The sequence below is a fragment of the Diadema setosum genome, chromosome 11 (assembly GCF_964275005.1).
Source record: "Diadema setosum chromosome 11, eeDiaSeto1, whole genome shotgun sequence".
In the NCBI taxonomy this organism is placed as follows: domain Eukaryota; kingdom Metazoa; phylum Echinodermata; class Echinoidea; order Diadematoida; family Diadematidae; genus Diadema; species Diadema setosum.
This window is the reverse complement of record NC_092695.1, coordinates 37333486-37351868: the sequence shown is the minus strand read 5'-3', so window position 1 is coordinate 37351868 and position 18383 is coordinate 37333486. Positions and strand designations below refer to the sequence as shown.

Sequence of the window (18383 nt, the reverse complement as noted above, 5' to 3'; positions counted from 1 at the left end):
ATGAAATCATCGGGCCTGGGAGTTTTGACAGCTTGAATATCTTGATAAGTATAATTTTCTGGCTGGAAGATATGACTCCTCATCACTGTAGAGTACCAGGTAGTACCAAGCAAGGTTTTGTTACGTGCATTATTTTTGGTATTAGTAGTGGAATAGTGATGTGGAATATTGGTGATGAACTCCTCATGGCTGGGAATTTCGACAGCTTGAATATCTTGATAAGTATTCTGGCTGCATTACTCATCGCTATCACCGAGTGCCAGGCTGTATCACGGAGGGTTAGGCGTGGAATACGTTACGTGCAGTTTTTTTTTTTTTTTTTTTTTTGTTATATTAGCAGACAAAGTTCATCGAATGTGGAAAAATCCATATTAAAAACAAAATGGCCGCATGAAAGAAGCCATGGTCTGCCACCCAGGCACCTGATGTCAATGAGCTCATTTCCAGCAATATCAATGAGTTCCATTCCACATTCTTGATATTCAAATACACTTGAAACAAAGTGAATTTGTTTTATACTTATTAATCTTGAAGACACGAGACATATTTTCCATGTAATATTTATGCGTAAAGGAATATTCATGTCACCTCTCTGCGTTTTCTTGTGTGTAATATTACCCCCATATCTCAGAAATTACACTGACTTCTATACTGACAAATTCATGCTTATGGCTTGTAATGTATTTCGCATATCATATATCCTAGCTCTCTTCCTCATCCTGAAGTTGGTGAATTGCCTATAAAGCTGTGAATATTTCTTTAAAAAAGAATTTTCCCCTCACATATGACTTTGTTATAATACACAGTGAAGTTTTGGTATTTGACATTGAAGCAAAAGAAGAACAGGAGAGATAAGTCATTAACCACTTAGGTATAAATGATTTGAATTGTTATATGCATAGGATGTAGGTTCTGTTAGATTTTAAATTTCATTCAAGTGGGTACGTGTTCATTCATTAATCAATTTTCCCCATTTCCAACTGAAACATAAAGATATTTTACAGAGATCGAATACATAAATTACATCACAATGCATGATAAAAGATAAGTTTACAGAATATTGTAAGTATACAGAAATGCTGGAAATGAAGAGCAATGCTAAAAAGCGGCGTTTGCAGGGTACATTACCCCTCACGTTCGACATGACATAATACAATAAATCATAATTATGACTGTTATACTGTTATTGTGTAATTTGGTATAGATTTTGTTTCGTGAATGACTTCGATCAGTGAGCCTATAATCGGTGTGCCAAAATACACAAAAGAATTTGAAGAGTTATTTCAATTTAATTCACGGTAAGATATTTTGTCCGTGGACTGAAACAAGCGTGAAAACAGGTATTCCTTGCACATGCGCATGTCTGCTTGTTTATCGTAGGGTAATCGTGGTGTTCTCGATGTGTATCACGCATTTACGCAATTGAAAATATTGTAGACTGATTCCTACTAATGAAACCGTGCACACATTCATGGAAATCCGATGAATTCCAAAATAATTCAGACTTATGGATTATGCTAATATCGGCATGAGTAAATGCATTGTAATCATAGGATATCAAAACGTGTGTGACATAAATTATGTAAAAAAAAAGAAGTTAAAATACTGAAAATGTTTCAACAGATATTCACAGTCCTAGAGCAAGGAACGCTCTATTTGGAATTTTGGTGATGAACTTCTCGTGCGTGGGAATTTCGACAGCTTGAATATGTTGATAAGTATTTTCTTGCTGTATAACTCATCATTATCACCGAGTGCCAGGCAGTATCATGGAGGGTCAGGCGTGGAATACGTTACGTGCAGTATTTTTGGTATTAGCAGACAAAGTTCATCGAATGTGAAAAAAATCCATGTCAAAAACAAAATGGCGGCATGAAAGAAGCCATGGTCTGCCACCCATACACCTAATGTCAATTAATCTATTTTCAGCAATATTGATGCGTTCCATTCCACATTCTTAGTATTAAAATACACTTGAAACAAAGTGAATTTGTTTTATATTCATTAATATTGAAGACACGAGTCATTATTTTTCATGTAATATTTATGTGGAAAGGGATATTCGTGTCACCTCTCTGCGTTTTCTTCTGTGCAATATTTTACAGAAATCATATACTGCCTTGCATAACCATACTTATGGTTTGTAATGTATTTTGTATATCATATATCCTAGTTCTCTTCCTTATACTGAAGTTGGTGAATTGTCTATAAAGCTGTAAATATCTCTTTAAAAAGGAATCTTCCACTAAACACATTGGCTCTGGAATAATACACAATGAAGCTTTGGTATTTGACATTGAATCAAAGGAAGAACGGGGGGGCATTTAATGAAGCATTTTGTCTGACAAAGTTGTCGCACAAATTCACTCTCAGCCAATCAGATGCAAGGATTTAAGTAGCTTGTAACAGTTTGTCAGAAAATATCAGGCCAAAACGCTTCATGAAATGCCCCCCCCCCCCCCCAGGAGAGATGAATAAGGAACCACTTGGGTATAAATAATCTGAAGTGTTTAATGCATGGACTATTGGTTCTGTTGGATTTCAAATTGTAATTCAAGTGCGTTGTATGGGAGCGTGTAATTTTGGTACCATATATAGATTTTGTTTCCTAAACGAAATATAATTATACTTTATTCATAAAACTTCGATTAGTGTGCCAACGCCAATCAGTATACACCAAAAAATTAGAAGTTATTTCAATTTGATTCACGGTACTAGTATTTTGTTTGTGGACTGAAACAAGCGCGAAAACAGGTATTCCTTGCACATGCGCATGTCTGCTTTGGTTATCGTATATATGGTGTTTGTGGTGTTCTCGATGTGTAGCACGCATTTACACAATTGAAAATTGCATATTGGATTACTGCCAATGAATCCGTGTACTCCATTCATGGAAACCCGATGAATTGCAAAATAATTCGGGGTTATGTATTATGCTAATTATTGACATGAGTAAATGCACTGCCGTCGTATAGGATATCAAAACGTGTGTGAATAAAATTATGAAAAGGGGGGCTAAAATACTGACAAAGTTCCAACAGGGTTCACAGTCTCGGAGCAAGGAACGCTCTATGTGGAATATTGGTGATGAACTTCTCGGGCGCGGGAATTTCGACAGCTGTAATATCTTGATATTAAAGTATTATTTTCTGGCCGTTAGATAGGACTCCTCGTTGGCATAGAGTGCCAGGCAGTACCATGCAGGGTTTGGCGTGGAAGATGGTACGTGCAGTCTTTAATAGAGTAAGCAGATAAAGTTTATCAAACGTGAAAAAAAAATAAATAAACTCAGGTCAAAGGCAAAATGGCAAAGTAAAGAAAAATCTGGTCGAACATCCAGGCATCCGGTGTCAATGAACTTATTCATTTTCCCAGTTCTGATGCTGTCCATTCTTCTTTGCTAATATGCTCATACAACATGTGAAAAGAAATTCACCAAACCTGCAGAAACATGCTATTTTCCCACTTCTTAAGATAACACTCAGTAATAAAGAGATTTCTTTGCCCCTCCTTGTTTTTACTGAAGTGTGATGTTTTACAGAAAGCATAAATGAAGTTGCAATCTGTATACCGTGAAATGTACTTTGCGCATAAACCTGTTTCAAAATTCTGTTAAGAAGTGTGCACTTTCCTTATTGGTGGATGATAAGTCCATGCTTATATTTTGCTTCAAAGGGCCCGTTCTGTTTAGAAAGGTAATAATGGCCTAAAGCCACTTTTTCACGTAGTTCACAAGTAATAAATTATTGTTAAACGCAGATAAAGTTTTGGGTTGATCGGATCTGAAATGAATTTGCGAAATTCTATTAAAAATTTTCATTTTGTTATTCAAAAGACAACTCTGCAAAGAGTTTCAGAATGCAAACATCTTGGGGTCATTCTAGATGAAAACCTAACATTGAACTCCACAAATTGAATGCGTTGGAAGCAAATCGCTCAAAATCTTTCATGCAGTCAAACGTATAAGAAAGTACATTGATAAGGATATCTCCCGTTGTTACACAAAACCCGAATTCAGCCCCGTTTAGACTGTACTGCAGTGTCAATTGGAATATTGGTCTATAGGGCCAACTAAATCGATCGCAAGTCATTAAGAACAGATGCCCAATGGTGCTAGGTGTTGACATACGTTACAATAGGCTGATATGGAAACTCTTTATTCTCCTTTCAGGTTGATCAACTCAAGGAAAGAAGAGCAAAGCAAGCCTTAAAGGGGCATTCCGGGCGATTTTCATAATTTCACATCATGTAGTACATAAATCAACAGCTCCATATATAGATTCGTGGAATTTATTGTGGTCCTTGAGCAGAGAAACCAATAAATTGAAAATCGTAAACAAATTACACTGAACAGTGTTGATGACATCAGAGCCTCATATATTTCAGAAATGTAGCAGTGTAATTCCATTACAATACCACTTGCTCAACAAGTTCACCTGTGAAAAATGTATGCATGCCTTCTTCTTTTGTTCTCCTCCCTTGAGCCCCAACTCGTGCATTCTTATGGTGAGGCTGTCATGTCATCATCCTTGTTCATTGTAATTTGTTATAAATTTTGGAAACATTCTCTTTCTTTATCCCATTCACTATAAATTCTGAAACTCTGTACTCAGTTTGACTAATTTATAGTTGTTCAAATGCAAAAGTCTGAAAATCATCCGGAGGTCCCCTTTAACCTATATTACACTCACTGTTGAATGACCTTGCTCCATTAACTCTAACCGCTAGTTTTCAATTCGGATCTTTTGAAAATGACAAACTTTGATCCGAAACAGTCCATTTTATATTGCATGTCTAACTTTCAGCAATCTTCCTGTTCATGTAAGAACAATTAGTGACACTGATCCAAAAATTCACGAAAGAAGTCATGAAATGAGCGGAAATCCTATAAGTGTTAACAGAAGTGTCTCGATTTTCGTTTCATGTTCGTAAGTGACTGTATAAATAATATTATATATATACATACATTGTATATATAATATATATATATATATATATACATATATATATATATATGTATTATAATGATATACATATATATTTTATTGACTCTTGTTTGTAACTTATGCAGTGGTTGTCGTTTTTGTGTACCATTGTATGTTGGGCGCAGTTTTGTTGTGTGTATGCTTTGCACTCGATGTAAAACAAGGCCTTGCTGAAAAACAACTGCCCAGCTGAAAGCAGGCTTTTAACTCCTGTATAAATAAGATAAATTCAACGTAACTCAACTATCGGATGATGTTTGTTGGCGCACCTGGTGTGTCATACACCCATGGACTAGAGTTAAACCAATGTTGTTACTTTAGACCATTGAGTCAATCATGGGAATCCGATAGATTCTAAAATGATTCATGAAAAGCATAAACACTTCAGATGCGGTCATGATGACAGGGTAAATGAATCTTGTTTCCATATTTCTTTAGTGGAAGAATCCAGAAGAACTCCTACTTTGTAAATGGTGCATTGTCAGATACTTGGGAAATGTGTAATCATGTCTTATGTTATAATTCACATGAGTAAATGTACGTTAAAGGACAAGTTCACCTTCATTAACATAAGGATTGAGAGAATGTAGCAATGTCAGTAGAACACATCATTGAAAGTTTGAGGAAAATCGGACAGTCCGTTCAAAAGTTATGAATTTTTAAAGTTTTTGTGCAGTCACCGCTGGATGAGAAGACTACTGCAGTGTATGATGTCACATGCGTACAACAATATAAGGAAAATATAAAGAAAATTTCACAAAATTTCATCTTTTGAAAAAAAGTACACATTCCCTTGACTCTACTGACATTATGTTATGGGTAATATTACTCCAATTCCCTTCAGAAAGAGGCAAGTCAAGTGCTCTTTTATTATGCGAAAAAAGTGAAAATGTGTTGAATTTTCTTTACATTTTCTTTATACTGTTGTACTCATATGACATCACGAGCCTTAGTAGTCTCCTCATCCAGCGGTTCCGACACAAAAATTTTAAAAATTCATAACTTTTGCATCGATTGTCCAATTTTCCTCAAACTTTCACTGATGTTTTCTACTAATATTGCTGCATTCTCTCAATCCTTATGTTAATGAAGGTGAACTTGTCCTTTAAGTATAGAACATCAAGGCCCTGTCACACCTTTCCGGGCAAGCCTTGTGTGCGACTTGCGAATAACAACTTTTGTTACCCGGAGGTCCCCGCAGATGACCCGCACACGACAGTACCTAGCACGTATCTCACCAGTAGTTACCATGAGTTGCGCAAGCAAGTTCTATTCACCCGCAGCCAAATTTAGGTCCTGTCAGACCTTTCCGGGCAAACTAGACGGGCTTGTTACATGTGGGGATTTTCCAGCATGTAGGACAATTTTTTGCAGGTGGACAAGGATTTTGGCAAGTTTCTTACCTGCTGGACCAGTGCTACTTACGTTCTACTTCCGTGTGACCTGCGTGTCAGACGCATGGGTGGCGAGTGAGGGCTGGCAACTCGGTGAAGGAATCCCTCCAAGGAATGGCAGAAGTCCCACAGAATGTCATTTTCTTGGTCGCATACGGGGACTGCGAAGTACCTGCGTGGGAGTTGCCTGCAAGGTGCAGCCGCTAAGGGCATCCTACTGTCGTTCTGCGTGGACCCCTGCGAGCAATCCCCGCGACTCACCCGAAAAAGTTTTGGTCATATTCAAAACTTGGCTGCAGGTAAATCGAACTTACGTGCACACCAGTAGTCCTCCGAGCAACTACGGGCGAGATAACCCGCAAGGCTTCCCCAGACGCGGTGTGACAAGGCCTTCAGCATGATCAAAACTCGTTCCGGGTGAGTTGCGGGGGGTTACCCGCAGAGGTACACGCAGAACACCAGCAGGAGGCCCTTAGCGGCAGCACCTCGCAACCAACTCCCACGTCACACGGAATACAAGCAAGCACGAGTAGCAGGTAAATAGCACGCGTCTAGCAGCAAGACGCAAGTATACGGAACTCGCCAACATCTTTGTCCGCCCGCAGAAAATTCTCCTGCGTGCTGGAAAATCCCTACTCGCAACAAGCCCGCGTAGCTTACCCGGAAAGGTGTGACAGGGCCTTCAGACATTGAATGAATATTAATCATGTGCATGAGAGAGAGAGAGAGAGAGAGAGAGAGAGAGAGAGAGAGAGAGAGAAGTAGTTAGAAGGCTGAAAAACTTGCAAAAGGATTCATAGTCGTGGAGCAAGCTACATTCTCCTTGCAAGTGATATTGTTGATGAACTCCTCGGGCCTGGGAGTTTCGACAGCTTGAATATCTTGATATCCAATTTTCTGGCTGGAAGATATGACTCCTCATTAGCATAGAGTACCAGGTAGTACCATATGATGCAGGGTTTGGCGTGGAAGATGATACGTGCAGTCTTTTTGGTATACAGTAGTGGAATATTGTGGAATATTGGTGATGAACTTGTGGCTGGGAATTTCGACAGCTTGAATATCTTGATAACTATTTTCTGGCTGGAAGATACGACTCCCCATTAGCATAGAGTGCCAGGTAGTGCCATGCAGGGTTTGGCGTGGAAGATGGCATGAGCAGTCTTTAATGGAATAAGCAGACAAAGTTCATCAAACGTGAAAAATTACCACATGAAGGAAGCTTTCGTCTCACATGCAAGCAATTAAGTCGATGAACTTATTTTTTTTTTCAGCAATACTGATGCGATCCAAGCCAGATACTACATCATTCGAATCCTGTTCCCTGCAAAGTACTGTTCATGACAGTGACATGAAACTTGCCTTACCTTATACAGATGACCAGCGTTGTTGTTCTGAGATGTTTGTTTCCTTGTTTGTTTGTTCCATTTTTCCAGCTCAGAAGAATATGACTGGATATCTCGAAACATGTTCAGCTGCACTAGCTGGTCTTTTATTAGGTCCAGTTGGATAGGAGGTGTGAGAAGTAGTGGATGAGAGATACATGTTTCGTCAGAAAATATGAATGAAAAAAATTTCTTGTAATTCACTTCAAATTCCTTTCAATTAATTAGATAAGCGGGAAAAAAATGGGGTTCGGGTTGTCACGTAAACGTATAGTATTAATGGAAATAGGCCAAACTTACGGACGATGAAGAACGTTCCTACAACAAAGTCGAATACTTTTTGTAAGCCATGCATGTCATAGAAAAGGTACATCTATCAAAATAAAGAGTCTGTGCACATTAGTGTGTGCATGCACGAGGTAGTGATTATGTACGATAGTTGTTTCTTGTAATCAGTTTTGCCGTTGTTCATTTAACGCAAAAAAAAAAATGGATTAATAAAATAAAACTCTGCTGTGTCTATGAAACGCCAATGTCAGAGCTGCTAAGCATCTCCGTTTCTGAATCTGAGCACTCTAGAATATCTGCTTCTGATTAGATAATCATGTTGGCCTATTGAGATGAATATAATCCAGAGATGTCTGAATGTGTGCTTTGTGTGTGTATGTGTGGTTTGTGTGTGTGTGTGTGTTTGTTGTTGTTGTTTTGTTTTGGGTTTTTTTGTGTGTTTTTTGTGTTTGTTTGTTTTGTTTTTTTTTTGGGGGGGGGGGGGCACTCCACGGATTTCAGATTCCTGTCTATAAGTTGTCAGCATTGGTACAATTATGTGTTTAAGTTAGATCTTCGAGAAGACATCAAGTTGTCTGTCAGTGGAGTTAGGAGCCCTACCGATTTCCTGATGAGTGTATTTTTGAAAGAAAGAAGCAAATAAGTGTTTTATTCTTCTTAACCCTCCCCTCCTCCCCCCCCCCCAAAAAAAAAGCCCACAAAAGCAAAATACAATGCCGTGGCCTATCCTGATAATATACTTTTGGATATTTTTTTCTCTCCTACGGTTAGGTGAGGCCTGTTTCAGGGCGAATGGTTATGTTCAACCCTCCTAATTGCAAAATTTATTTAGTTTATTGAAAGAATTCACATGGTAAACCTATATTAATTGTTCTTACCAACGTTAACAGCACATTTTATGTGAACATAAGCGGGAGTCGTTGTACGTGTTGTAGCCTAAACAGCTGAATGAACACGCTTTAAAGATGAGCAGGAAAAAAGGCTAAAATGTACTGTTGATATGGAAAGGGATCAAACAATGAATGATAAAACAATAGCAGTCTCTAAATATTCTCCACAAACAGAATGTTTAACAGATCCCCAAAAAAGAAATTTAGATATAAAAAAAAAAACGCACACAAAAATCCTGACTATTGTGGGTCTCTGTACTTGCGTTTGTGTGTTTTATGCACTCATACATACATGCAAATTTGCATAGGTGTGTGTCTACAAGAAATTTTGCATCTGTTACTTTCAAACTCCTAAATCATGAGACAGGTGACATGAAGTACGAAGGACAATTTAAGCTGGTACGGTAATATCATTGTGCCATGTTATCAGAGGTTTGGATCATAATATCATATCAACTCAATTTCGACACTAGAATCAAAATACAAGCATCTTTGAAAATAATTTCACTGTCTTTTCCTTCCCTTTTCATCTTCGTGATGTTCCATCCGCCAAGCAGCATACAGTTACTGTACAGTTCTAAATACTGCAGTAACTCATGTTGGTACAGTCAGGTGTGTCCTGTATACGCTTTTTTTTTTTTTTTTTAAGAGGGCGCTCTTACCTTGGAGGCAGCAGAGCCTTCTATGAATAGAAGGCTCTGGGAGGCAGCAGGTGGCGCCGCCACGGTGCCAGAAAATGATGCAAGAGGTCTTTGACCTCGTGCCATACACCTTTGTGCACGGTTTTCACTTCAGAAATACAAAGCGATACTGCTATTGGTTACAACCCTGTAAAGTTCCATGCGTGACTTGAATTGTTACCTTTGACATATTTACACTTTGATAAATCGAAAAGTTTAGTTAAAGTAGATCAAAAAAGTTCAGTGTCAGCAGCACACGACCAATCATGTGATTGAAAGCTGGCATGTTCCATGCTAGACCTGGATATTTCTTCTTTCTATCTCATTGAATGATATTGACTCCACTGCTAAATATAGACTGTGTTTTTTTTTCTTTCCTTAGATGCAGAATGTCAGATAAGGGCGTGAGGCCGCAGCCTGGCACCGATGTAATTCCATGTGGTTCAAAATGTATAAATATGGCCGAGTATCGCACACACATCATCAGCTTCATTCATCGAGCTTCAGAATCTACTTCTCCTGCTTTACATCAACGGTGAGTTCAGAGATTGCTTGTTTCATCATATCATAATGCAGTATTGTTGTATAGGCATCACGCAGTGGTGTGTCGTTGCCATCAAATTCATTCCCCTTTCATGAGGTTTTTCATCTCTATCTACTGTACATGACTTTGTTTTTGTTATCAAAAGAAGTATTTTGGCAGAGAAGCGATGCTTTCCAAACTCACAGGCGAACAGGGAGTTGATTGAGGTTTAAATTTTCTTCAGTTTGTCCCTCTCTAACAAACTGATTCTTGTCACAAATTTGACGTCTTGCCGTCACTCTTTACCGATTGTCCATTTGTTGAAGTCCTTGTCTTCAACGCATATACGCCGGCACTGACATCCTGTAATAGCAGCAATTACCAGAGTAATGGAAAGGACGAATTGATTGATTTCATTATGGGCACAAGAACGTAAATATGTTATCGACTCTTGTCCATAAACGCTGATGATATTCAATTTTCCCTGCTGTTCCCAGACAAGATGCGTGCTTTTCTCGCTCTCTTCCTCGTGGCTGCTGCCACAGCCGAGCTGGCCCCGCTCCTCAAGAACTCGGAACCCATCCCGGGCAAGTACATCATCAAACTCAAGGTCAGTGTGCACAGAATTATTCTTCTGCCTCATACATCAAAAGTTTATCCAAATTTGAATATCTTCTTTGAGGTTCAACCCAATTCACATTTGCTGCATTCTGTTTCAAATGTGATGACAATATGATGTGGTGTAACACTTCTTACTTTGTAAGTAATCTCACTATTAACAGATTGGCAATTTACAGGTCACGCTCAGCGATTATCATTTTGTTTGCTATTTTCTGTCTTTTCTTTTAGTGTGTACGTCTGTGTGCGGGGAGGGTTGGTATATAGGAGGGGTTTTTTGTTTTTTTTTTTTTGAGAGCCATAAGTGCTACTGGGGTGGGGGATGGGGACTCTCAGACCCCCCTTTCACGGTTCTGTAGCCTTTGTAGGTAAGTCATTGCTGACTAAAGGTTGACTAATCACAACTATGTATCTTCATTATGTCACAGAACGAGTTCGACGTCGACGAAATCGCTGCTACTGTCAGTCTCACCGGTGGTCGTGTCGGAAACAAGTTCCGTCGCGTCCTGCATGGATTCGCCGCCGAGCTCTCGGACAGGGCTCTTGAGATCGTAAGTCTGATAAAAAAACCAACACCTTGGATTTATATACATTATGTACATATCAGTTTTACAACCTTTTCTTGCTGATGTAAACCACTGAATGTACTTTGTTGAAAGTATTCGGGTTAAGCTTTATTCTGATGGTAAGGATGCACTTGAAGGCCAGTAAAAGAGTCTGTATACCATGCTTTGGGAAGCTAAAAAAAGCATTGAAATTTTGTTTTTATATTGTTCAAAAAAAATATGCTAACCATTTATTAGTGTGGTGGTCCTCTTATATTCCTGATTGTATTTAGTTGTCCGGGCGTAGAATGATGTTTATTTTCATAGCCTGTCCTACAAGAGAGAGAGAGAGAGAGAGAGAGAGAGAGAAAGCGAATGATACGAGGTCGTGGATAGCAGGCTTACATAATCATGTTTCTCAAACTGATATGACAGAGGTATAGGTTCCCCCTCCATGGGTCTTTATCATAGAGAAAAAAAAAAACTATTTGCATCAGTAGGGAGTGGTTCTAGACTCGATGTTGCAATTACCCTTACAGGTCCGCAGCCTTGCAGCCGTCGAGTACGTGGAACAGGACGGTGTCTACCGCACTCAAGTGACCTGGGGTCTGGACCGTATCGACCAGAGGGATCTGCCACTTGATGACTCCTACTCGCCAGGCGGTAAAGCAAGACTTTTATAACAAAGAGCTGCAGAGAAACGAAAATCAGACATTCCTATTAAAACAAAACACACAAGAAATCGAAAAGTATAGGGCCTACTCATTTTTATATCTTAAAACAACCGCATTATCGCTTTTAAATCGTAAACAGAGTTAAATAAGATCGCCATAAATTCTTTGCATCTTGTCATGAGGATGTATATCACAAAGTATTGACACGGTTAGTAACTGATACAAGACGTTGATTTTGAATGATCCAACAGGCACCGGAAGTGGGTACACCGTATGGGTGATCGACACCGGAGTTCTCGACACTCACAACAACTTTGGGGGCCGCGCTGACCAGGTGGTTAACTATGCCACAGGTAGCAACGTAAGTTTCCGAATAGCCAGTCTATCATTATATGCAGAACAAGATTAATGGCATCTACCGTAAGTATATAAGAATGATAAGATTTAACCAATATCAATTGAAGATTCATCTTCAAAAGCGAAAATTGCTGGTCCTTGTCCTTTTTCGTTCCTTTCCACGACGTAACTGACGATCTAGTACTGATTCTTGGTTGGTTTATTTGGGTTTGAAACGAGAAGCAGGAAATTGGGTAATTCCTTTAATCATTAGATGTGAATGCATGATGATTTATGAAGTCCATGACTGAAAACCTAGAAAGAGGCTGAATTTTGATTTGTCCTTATTCTGCACTTTCTTCTCGGAAGTTTATTAACTGTCGTCGACATTGCACAATCGCCGTAAATTCAAAGACACGGCATTATTCCACAGCAATCTGTGAGACTCACAACAGATAAACCTTTGTCCAAAGTCCGTGTGGATTTGCCAGCGGAAAAAAAAAAATTACAGTTGCTGGTCTTTCCTTTTATATTCCATGTAGGTATTCTTCTAGATGAAGAACTATCATCATTTACTGGTTTAGATTCAGACTTACAATGATCCAGTGACATTTTAGTTCAATCGATCTGGTGCACCAAACTGTTTTAGGTACACTTTTACTCCTTTTATCATCACGCCATAGGAAGACTGCAACGGCCATGGTACCCACTGTGCTGGTACCGTGGGATCGAACACTTACGGTGTGGCCACGGGAGTTAATATCAAGGGTGTCAAGGTACTCAACTGCCTTGGCTCCGGCAGCACCAGTAGCATCGTCAGCGGTACAGTTTCTCCTCTTCAAATATCACTTTAACCAGGGAGGTGGGAAGAGATACTTCCCACCTCCCAGCTTTAACAGAACAATCTGTACTACACATTTGCGTCCGAGTGTCCTAGGCAGAACAGAGCACATCGGGCGAAGAAAGGCTGTCGAAGCAGTTCAACAAAAATCTAAATTGTGCACGAAATTTGAAAGTAATCTATTAAAGTTTTTCAAGTTATAGGATCTGTGTGGTTCAAGAATATTTTTTTTTTTCGTTGTGTAATCAAATTTCAATCGGCTGTTTTTTCACTGAAAAAAGACTTATTCGCAGTACACCAGACATTTTCCACAAATGTGTAATTTCTCATCTTTTTATATGGAAACAGTTGAAAAATCCCGTTTCCTTGAGGCTCATCCGAGTTGACAAGTACTAAAGATAAAGAAGAATCGTGCGTCCTATACCAGAAATAAATAAACAAGAAAATAATGACGTACACTGCCAGAGATGAAAATTTGACCGTTTTTTCACCTACCTATCACACGTGAATTTCTTTCACGACTATATCATCTTTTAGAGTTGTCATGATCTCTAACTGGTCCTAAGAATGCAAAAAATCCCCCAAAAGAGTCTATAAGTGTATTTACCTATTTTCTTATTGGACTTGTAATTTCATTATTTTTCATTCATGTTTTCTTTGCAAAATACAGGTATACGCACGTTCAGTTTGCTAACTGTTTATGTACAAAAGTAGAATGACAAATAGTAATATGATTCTCACAAATACAAAACAATGGCAGAGACAAGCGAAATAAACTTAACTACATTTCGGATCTTATAGTGTGCAATAATGTATACATCAATGGAAAACAAATTGGAAAAAGGGGAGAGTAACTATAAAGAATGTCTAATGATTGTGAAAAAAAAATATGTTACGCTTTTAGATATTTGCAAATATCTTTTTCTTTTTTGCAGTGATTTCCAGTCAGTTGTTTCGAAATTTGTGTTGTGACCTGTTCAGTGGATGTTATTTATCGCATATAATTGTATGTTTTCAGTTTTGCTGTGTAGAGTCTCTCTTACTCAATGTAAAACACGGCCTTGCTGAAAAACAGCTGTCCAGCCGAAAGAAGGCTGTTATATCCGCGCACAAATGAAATACACTAATCTCAAACTAAAAGTAAAACGACCCATACATCATGTTTACCACTTATGTCTGTTGATCAAGACATTTATTTACCTTCAGTTTGTCCTCATACTCTTTTGGAAGTGGTGGATCGCTAACTCATGCCTTTACGAAATTTCCAACATTTGGATTGTCTATCTTCATGTGTATGAAATTTACTCATGCCTCTTCAAGAGATGAAATCGAAGTACCAGAAGTGTTCAGATGGTTTTGATGATTGCAGCAAGGATCACAAGTGAACGCAGTGTCGGGATCTTGCTGAAGTTCAGTTGTAACTATCTTTTTTAAATAATAATTTCGTGCCCTCTCACCTCTTCCGATATAAACCACAGGATGCGACTACGTCGTAGATAATGCTTCGGGCAACAAGAACGTTGCATCCATGTCTCTTGGAGGAAGTTCATCAACTTCCCTCGACAATGCCGTCGCGGACATGGTCTCAGCTGGCATCCCGACGGCCGTTGCCGCTGGCAACGACGATGCAAATGCTTGCAACTATTCCCCAGCTCGGGAAGGCACGGTGAGAATTTTCCACCAGCACTAGGCTGAAAACTTATAACAGTTAGCTGAGAATGGATGATAGCGTCAGTTCCGTAATGTGTGCATTTATTCCAGCGCTTTCAAACGGTCACATCTCAACATTGATATAGGAACTTGGCTCCCGTGGTACTAAAAAAAAAAAAAAAAAAATGCATTCTACCGGCAGACGGGTGTACAGTGTCTGCACATTTCCTTTTTTTTTTTTTTTTTTTGGGCCGTCTTACTTGCGATATCAATCTTATGGGTTTCCAGATTTTTCATGACATTGTCCTTTTCTTTCTGTGATCTTCAGGCCATCACCGTTGGCGCCACAGACAGCGACGATAATCGCTCGTCCTTCTCTAACTACGGCTCCTGCGTGGACATCTTCGCGCCCGGTACCTCCATTACTTCCACGTGGCACACCGGCAATTATGCCACTAACACTATCAGCGGAACCTCCATGGCTTGCCCGCACGTCGCAGGTACGAACTGCCATCATGTGATTTTAAAGGCTTGCAGTTTAGCAGGAAAATGTGAGGGAATGTTGTGTTCTACACCATTCCTCACGCAGTGCATCGGAAATCAAGTACTTGCTTTTTTTTCTGACATTGTGTGAACATAACGCTATGAGAAAACGTCGCTGTTGATTAACTGTGACATACTTAGGGAAAGAAGAGAAACAAAGAACACTTTGAGAGTGAAAGACTTTGACTTCTTCAATAATTCTCATGGGCATTTGTGTTCTGATGATGTTTTCCATGGATAATTTGACCATGGCAGTAAATTTCATAGCATTTGTATGCTTGAGGGTATTTATAAAAATCTATTTAGGAATAATCAGAAAGCTGTTAGGAGGAGTCCACTTTTTGTTTAGCTGAGCCTCAATGTTGAGCAGTGTCTTTACATATGAATTTCTGCATCATGATTGAAATTAAATTCATCGTGAATTCATCGTATTATATCAATAGTTTAGTCAACCCAATTTCCCTGATGCAGTGTGTTGACTCTGCCCAGGAATACCCAAAATGGCTTTAATCTCGAAACTTAACTGTATTCGATCAGTTATTAATTTGTCGGTCGTTTTTATATGGGCCTATTTCATGCTCTGAGCATGTCCATTCCCAATATTAATGAATGATGACAATGAATATGAATGCCAAATGACAAATGTTTATCACAATGTTTTGTGTTGCCGTCATGTTTACGGTGATTATATTTTCTATAAGAGGTCTCTTAAAGGTACTGTTTGCCATTGGGAGCAGCGATTTAAAAATGTTCAAGATATCACATTTGATGCATATGTGTAGCTCAGTTGTATCACAAAACATCTTACCATGTAAGGATTTTGGAATAAAGCATAAAATATAACGATATATCACTATTTTCCTCGCTAAACCATAACTGTATATGGTTTAGTCTGGAAACATTTTTATTATAACTGTTGTTCACATTTTGTGTATTAAACAAAATTAGTCATATTGATTCAAATTATAACGTTGGTTGTTTCTATCCCTAACTCACATTTTAGAACTATTTTGAAGCACTAAAACTGGATTTTTGTTTTATCTGCAAATGGTGAATAATGCCTTCAAGATCTTTTTCTCGTCATAACCATTATCAATGGTCCTAAGCAATAACTATACTATCGTCGGCATTGTTCTCAAACTGTACACTTGATACTGAATGATCCGAGACATTCCTTTTTTTAGGTCGTTAAACGAACAGAGACTTCGATTTATAGATGTCCACTGCATACATTGAATTTTTGTTCTATTACCACCACCTGGTCTCTCTCCTTTTGTTTACGTCGCTTTGAAAGAATAGGGAGCTTTAGATTTGCGGCGCGGACGCTGGAGAGCGAGGACGCTTGAGCTGGACGTTCTCCTCCTCCCTGCGTCGTGTTGAAAAGTAGTTTTAGATTACGCTGAGATGTAACCTATAAAAGATAAAAGAGCGTCCCCATATGATCGGTGCGTGAAGTAGCTCTCTACGTCGTAAATTGAGTGGACTTAAAAATTGCCCAGAACGCGTAGTGAAAAATTCATACGACGCAACCTAATCGATCGACTTGACGCGCGTTTTGCGCATGCTCAGAAGGTGTTTTTTTTTTTTTTTTTTTTCCTCTCAGCGTCCCCGTCGCGAATCTAAAGCTCCGAAATATTGCATGGGTGTGATACATAACTTAAAAGGGAGAGCAAAGTACATTGTATCACCAATTAGTCTTCTTTTGTCAATTTATTTATAGGAGCTATCGCCCTCTACGGCGGTAGTACCAGCAGCATGTTGTCCAGCGCATCGAGTGATAGGATCAGTGACGCTGGATGGGGCTCTCCCAACGAACTTCTCTACGTTTAGAGGTAAATACTCTCATTCCCGTCAATAAAGAATTGTTAGAAAAATGCAATAAATACAGTGTATAAGGTAACATCGGTTCCTAATAAACGCCAGGAATCCTCAGTTATCCTATGTTTTCTTTTTCTCAAAGCATTGCTATTAGAAAATAGTCAACGAAACTTGACATAAGACAGACTCAACTTGTATTATTTTGTACGACTTGAGCAAATGTGTTAGTCTTCTGTTCATTCACATTGATATGACGTCATCGACGATGTTAAATTGCCTTTGGTCTTTGCAGATGCAGAAAAGACGCAGTGTGACAATCGGAACGTGACGTAGACAACGGACGCTGATCTGACGCAGATTTAATGAAACAAAGATGACGGCCAAGTTTAAGTTCAAGCCTATTTTTCCTCCATCTCGAACATAATCAATGGTACATACGTACAGTGTGAATGAAAAGAACGAGATGTCAACATAAGTAATCGAAAGGGAGGGTACATTGTAATTTTGATGGGATTCAAAAAATTAAACATTTGAGTGTTAAATAATTTTGGGATGGAGATGGACCCACTATAAGAGCGACTGATCTATGAGTTATGGGTTTAAAGCATATTGAGAGGGTTAAAAAACGAATCCTAATGAAGTTAAAAGATGTAAAATGAACCGAAAGAAAATTAGGGAAATAGGATAGAAAATGATACCAAGTCATATTGAAGTAACAAGATACATGTAAGAACAGTTTTGCTGCGCAGACTGGTCTGATTAAAAAATAAAGTCACATTTCCCAAATAGTGGTAATAGTTGGCGGATGTTTTTGTCTCGTTTGTCGTTTACTCTCTTCAACCAAATACGCCATGGGTGCTATGTGTGTGTGCATTGTACAAACATTGTTGTGTGAGCATGGGTTGAGTCGGGAGTGTTGTTTTGCTCTGGTGCATGCATTCGAGAGAGAAACACGTGTGAGCAAAGGCTATTAAAGGTAAAAAAAAAAAAGACCAATTATTGCGAAAACACACATCAAACTGAGCTCAGAATTTGTAATTTACTGATTAATCTAATGCGGATCATCTGACGTAGTGGAGACATTCACGCACATGCAAGCGCGCGCGAGCGCGTGCACACACACACACACACATACACACACGCACACACACACACACACACACACACTTGTCGATCGGATACTCACAGGAAGACCCAATACTTTGTTTTTTCA

The 18383-nt window shown here is 38.9% G+C and overlaps 1 protein-coding gene across 1 annotated transcript; it reads left to right on the top strand.

Annotated features, from left to right (window-relative positions):
* The first annotated feature begins 10070 nt into the window (after positions 1–10070).
* Positions 10071–17952, top strand: LOC140235080 (aqualysin-1-like). Its single transcript, XM_072315118.1, has 10 exons — positions 10071–10157; positions 10643–10755; positions 11192–11314; positions 11848–11971; positions 12234–12343; positions 13002–13140; positions 14638–14825; positions 15138–15309; positions 17073–17184; positions 17463–17952. Exons 2-9 carry the CDS (start codon positions 10648–10650, stop codon positions 17180–17182), a joined length of 1074 nt encoding a protein of 357 aa, XP_072171219.1. The 5' UTR covers positions 10071–10157; positions 10643–10647; the 3' UTR covers positions 17183–17184; positions 17463–17952.
* Positions 17953–18383: the final 431 nt, after the last annotated feature.

Bases quoted from the DNA above. Each gene is read 5' to 3' on its own strand.
- LOC140235080 (XM_072315118.1), top strand. From the start codon at position 10,648: ATGCGTGCTTTTCTCGCTCTCTTCCTCGTGGCTGCTGCCACAGCCGAG. The intron at 13,141-14,637 runs GTACAGTTTCTC...TATAAACCACAG, and splicing joins CACCAGTAGCATCGTCAGCG to GATGCGACTACGTCGTAGAT. The intron at 15,310-17,072 runs GTACGAACTGCC...ATTTATTTATAG, and splicing joins GGCTTGCCCGCACGTCGCAG to GAGCTATCGCCCTCTACGGC.